Source organism: Cyprinodon variegatus, unplaced genomic scaffold, assembly GCF_000732505.1.
Source record: "Cyprinodon variegatus isolate N-32 unplaced genomic scaffold, C_variegatus-1.0 Scaffold970, whole genome shotgun sequence".
Lineage (NCBI taxonomy): Eukaryota > Metazoa > Chordata > Actinopteri > Cyprinodontiformes > Cyprinodontidae > Cyprinodon > Cyprinodon variegatus.
In genome coordinates, this window is record NW_015151423.1 from 301,310 (window position 1) to 306,108 (window position 4,799).

At 40.7% G+C, this 4,799-nt stretch overlaps 1 protein-coding gene across 1 annotated transcript in view; it reads right to left on the minus strand.

Annotated features, from left to right (window-relative positions):
- The window catches only part of add1 (adducin 1), a gene marked incomplete at its 5' end in the record, with an annotated part of 23,303 nt that extends 19,757 nt beyond the window's left edge, over positions 1 to 3,546 (minus strand). Inside the window, 6 exons of the mRNA XM_015398886.1 lie at positions 1,163 to 1,513; positions 2,316 to 2,489; positions 2,770 to 2,868; positions 2,941 to 3,084; positions 3,171 to 3,320; positions 3,460 to 3,546. Of these exons, the coding sequence (XP_015254372.1) occupies positions 1,163 to 1,513; positions 2,316 to 2,489; positions 2,770 to 2,868; positions 2,941 to 3,084; positions 3,171 to 3,320; positions 3,460 to 3,546 (1,005 nt within the window). The remainder of the gene's footprint in view (positions 1 to 1,162; positions 1,514 to 2,315; positions 2,490 to 2,769; positions 2,869 to 2,940; positions 3,085 to 3,170; positions 3,321 to 3,459) is intronic.
- Positions 3,547 to 4,799: the final 1,253 nt, after the last annotated feature.

Genomic DNA, 4,799 nt, shown 5'->3' on the forward strand with positions numbered 1-4,799 from the left:
TTGTTTCATCTGTGTAATCGATGCCTTGGCTCATTAGTGTGTGCATCAAGGGGTACACAAGTCAAAAAAGGTTAGGAAACACTGCTCTACAGGAACATTTCACACACACACAAAGTTTTTGAATTCCCAGGGAAAGGAAAAAAAATCATCAGAAAAGATGATGGAACCACAATATTTTAAATTAATATGTGAAGTTAATTAAAGAATCTGGTATTTGATATTACCTCCAGTTTTATAAATATGATCATACAATGAAACAAATAAAGAGCCATTCACACAAAACTTTCCTATTAGACCTCACATAGCTGTAACTAAAAACCTCTAAGACATATTTGAACTTAAACTTGGACTGCTAACTTTTATGCAACAAACAGTTTTGGGTCTTGCATGAAATAAAAAGGAACTGATTAGTTCTTAAATTACCTCAAAATTGTTGTGATTCATTCATTTGAAGACTTTATACATATTTACCAGGGGTGCACAAAGTTAAGGGCGACGCATGTACTATTTCCCCTTTATTTTCCACCATTCCAGAAAAGTAAATATTCTCAGAGCCATGCCACTTTCCGCTGGTTCCTTAAAAATGGCTGTCAATGTCTCGCCTTTACAGCAACATGCGGCCTCAGAAAATATTATTTATCCTGATTTCAAATGATATTTTAATTTATATTTTAGACAACAGTTTAAGCCAAGTTCAAGATGCAATAAAAAAAGTGTAATAAATAAAAGGGTTGCAGTGGGGTTGAGCAACTGTGTGGTCAGCAGTGACGGTTCGTCTTGCTGCGTTCACCTGCCTGACTGAAGACTTGTGCTACACCCCTGCTGCTCGCTCCTCTGGGAAAAACATCAACACGTACAATGCATTTCACTACAACACATGCTGTGGGACATGCTCTGGGCAACCAGCCCGGCATCATGAAGCTTTTGGAGACCAGAGGGAAACACTAGAGAGGTGGGTTAGTAGGTCTAGTCCAATCATAGCAGAACTGCTGCTTAAAGACCAAAGAGAAATAAGAAGGCGTCTCATGAAGAAGCAGACAATTAATATTTAAACTTCACTATATAAAGTGTCCCCTGCCCCTCAGGATGCCGAACAGCTACCCATTTCTACCAACAAGGTAGCTGTAAATACTATACTATGAACAATAAGGTAGGCACAGACCAAGCAGTTGGTTATACAGCTTGGCACGCAGACACCGGACGAGAGAGACTGCAGCAAGGGTTTGACGTGATCATGTGTTATGTTCGTCCACACCTTAGGCTTCGACTTGGGGCTGGTGCCGTCGGGCCCGTCCTCGTAAGGCTCGTCGGGCCGGCCGCCGGCATTTAGCCAGCGGGTCTTGTCACGCTGGCCACGCTGGAAGCTGTGTTTCAGTGGGGAGCGAGCACCTGAGTCGCTGTCCTCCCCATAGGAGTAACCGCCGTGGGCGGAGGAGGCGAGCTCCGTGTCACTGTACTTTTTACCTTTGTCTCTCAGAGCCGGGCAGCGGTAAGGATAGCCCGTCCTGTAGCCCTGGAAATAAAAAAAACCGTCAGGCGTCAGAAAAAAGGTGGAGCAATTGTAAAATGTATGGTTTATACAGCGCAAAACTATTCAGAAATAAGTAAATATTTCTTAAATTAAGTGTATCTATCCTTAATTTCGGTAGGCAAATAAGATGATTTGATAATGTCATGAGTATTGTTACTCTAAAAATAATTAAATAATGCACTTGAAATAAGACAAAGTAATTGTTTTTTTCTTTATTTTAAATGTAAATTGCCTTTTTCCATTGGTAAAGTGTCTCACTTCCCCCCTCAGTTTAATAGAAAATGCACTTATTTTAAGCAGGGTTCATACAAGAATGAGTAACTCTAATTAATGCTTTTTAATGCTCTTTTAATGCTCTAAGATCAACTGGAAGCCGTTCAGCGCAAATATATTACGATACAAAATATCTGACTAAATTGTTTTTAATAAACTTTTCTTTTTTTTTTTTAAATAAAGCATTTTAAATGCCACGATAATCACATTTAATGAATTTTAATGCAAATTAAGGCCTTCATTTAAAAAATAATAATCTAATGACTTTTAATGACCTGCAGAAATTCTGTTAAGGGAAAATTACTTATTTAGATTTCAATTTTTTGCAGCGTAATCAAGCACGGTGAAGATAATAATTTCAAGGAAGAGAATAAGAATAAGAAAATGCAGGAGGTGCTTTATTTTCAGAACTCAACCATTTCACAAATGCTTGGTCACCAGTAGAACAGCATCAATAGTTCTGATTGGTAAACCTTAAAGCAACATGTACGCATCCTTTCTGAGGGCTTACCAAATTGTCGAGCATTCTCATGAGAGCCTCAAACTCCTGCTCCCCAATCTGCCACTTTGGGTGTGACGACGACCCGTCGCCTGCTGGCTCAGGGACGCATGGGCGAGACTTGTACTTTGACGGGTCCAGCATAACCAGATTGTCTGGACCTCCAGCGCTGGCCAGTGTTCGCACCTAGAAAACATTCAGAAGGTATATAAACCAGACAGAACCAGAGCAGAGAGTGAAAGAGAAGAAGCAAGACAGACATGGAGGAAGGAAATGCAACACAAAGACAGCGACATGAAAAAAACTGAATTTATGGAGAGACAAAGATAGTCGTTATGAACGATACAGAGAGCTTTGATGAAAATAACATAAAAAAAACAGTTAAATGACATTTGCAGACATTTAGACGTTTTTAATGTGAAATATTTAAGATGAAGCAGCTTTCTAGTTGTCGTGTTAGACCAACCTGGATTTCACAGGCGGTCACCAGGTTGTGGATGTAATAAAAGGCCTCCTCCACCGTTTCTCCAACCGACACCAAACCATGGTTCCTCAGGATAAGAACCTGAGATAAAGAAAATAGATAAGCCACAGAGCCAGAGCTTGTTCCGGATTCCTTTTCATATCCTGTAGATACCTTGCTCTTGGCCCCAAGATTCTTCTGTATGAGAACTCTTTCTTCATCGTCCACCAGGATGCCATGGTAATCGTGATAGCTCACCTCCCCCAGGGACAGAGCCTCAGGAGAGATGGGCAGCAGCCCACATTTCATGGCCGATACCTGCAGCATAAACATACAGGCTGATGAAATATCTGGATATCTATAGGCAGCATGTTGCTTGGTAAAGTCAGAGTGTGTGTGCTCACCGCTGCACCTGCCGCAGTGTGTATATGTACAATACACTTGATATCGGGCCGTGCGGCATAGATGGCAGAATGGAGGGTGAAGCCGGCCTGGTTGACCCCCAGGTTGGTGCTTCCTCTGTCTACGATTTCCCCCTGAAGGTCTATCTTCACCTGAAGGGGATTTAATGTGAAGGCATGATTAAAACTGTCTTTTGGAGACATTTAACTCAAGTTAAATTTTAACGGAAAAACAAGGGACAGAGTTTTAGCATATACTGAAATGCTGATAAAAACCTGAACGGGTTCTTACCAAACTAGAGGCAGTGACTTCACTGTAAAGGAGCCCAAAGGGAACTATTAGGAAGCGTTCCTGGTCTGAGTTAACTCTGACCTGCAAGATAAAGAAATAAGATATTTAGGGTAAATTTGTACATCAGATCCAGGTCTCCATTGATTGTCTGCACCTCTCAGTGAGCTCAGTGAGTTACCGTATTAAGACAACATTTCTAATGAGTATTACGTGCAAACTTTGATCATAGTGAAGCCATAAAATTTTGTTGGTCCAATACAGAAACTTGTGTTTGCCCCCTTAACAAAGACAGTGAGAAAACAGATCTATTAGCTGCAACACAACCTGATATGTATGCAGAGTCTCAGAAACCTTAACTGTGGGGCAGAGCTGCTCTGAAACACATTTGATCCAAAGAATTCAAAACAAGCTGTTCGGATTATGAAGGAGAGCTTTTCTAAATTTTTTTCCATTTATAATTAACAGAAAGCCAACTTTAAAATCCAATGCGCCATATAATCAACAAGTCAAAACAGTAGGCATCCTAGTGCTATCGTAGCCTTTCACCAAAGCAGTCTGTGTTATTGGCAGGAGAAAAATTGTAATTAATCAGCTCATATTTGTGTTTGTAGAGTGAGAAATATGCTTGGAACGGATTAAAAAGCAAAATATGTTTTAAAAAGCATTCTGTCAAAATATTTGCTGTTTTCCTAACCGAGGAAGCACATGTTAGAGAAGCACAACCAGACCTGGACTAGACAAAATATATGCCACTGTTAAGAAAAACAGGGGGGCGGGTCAAGTGCTGCACATCCACACTAATGCAGACTATATAATACTATATATCAGAGGTCAGGGATAAGCGGACCGGATCCAACCTGATTTACAACATTTATAAATGGCCGCATGTTGTCTGACGACAGTGTTTAACTCCAAAATCCCCACGTTCTGAGTCTCCCCTCCGCCCCGCTGCGCAAAGCAAAGCCTACAGCCTCCGCTGTTCCTCCCATCTTGCTCCGCTCCAACTTCTTCGGAGCTCAAGGAGAGAATGCGCTATATTATTATTAAATTCAGGAGCAAAACATGCGGAAATTAAAGTCTAATTTAATATGAAATGTTAAAAAAAATCCCCACCATCCATCATCCAGCGAGCATATGTTCAGTTTCTGCCCAAATATTTTCATTTTGTTGTGGATTTTTGTAACAGGGATAACTAGGATCATCCATGGTTTGTATGAACTATGTTTTATCTCCGCTTCCAAACTCAGCATCTCTTCATCCAGGCCTGAGATGAGAAGTTTCTTTTGAAGTTGTGAGAGGCGCTCTTGGGCATTTTGACTGCATTTGATGAAACTTTTAAA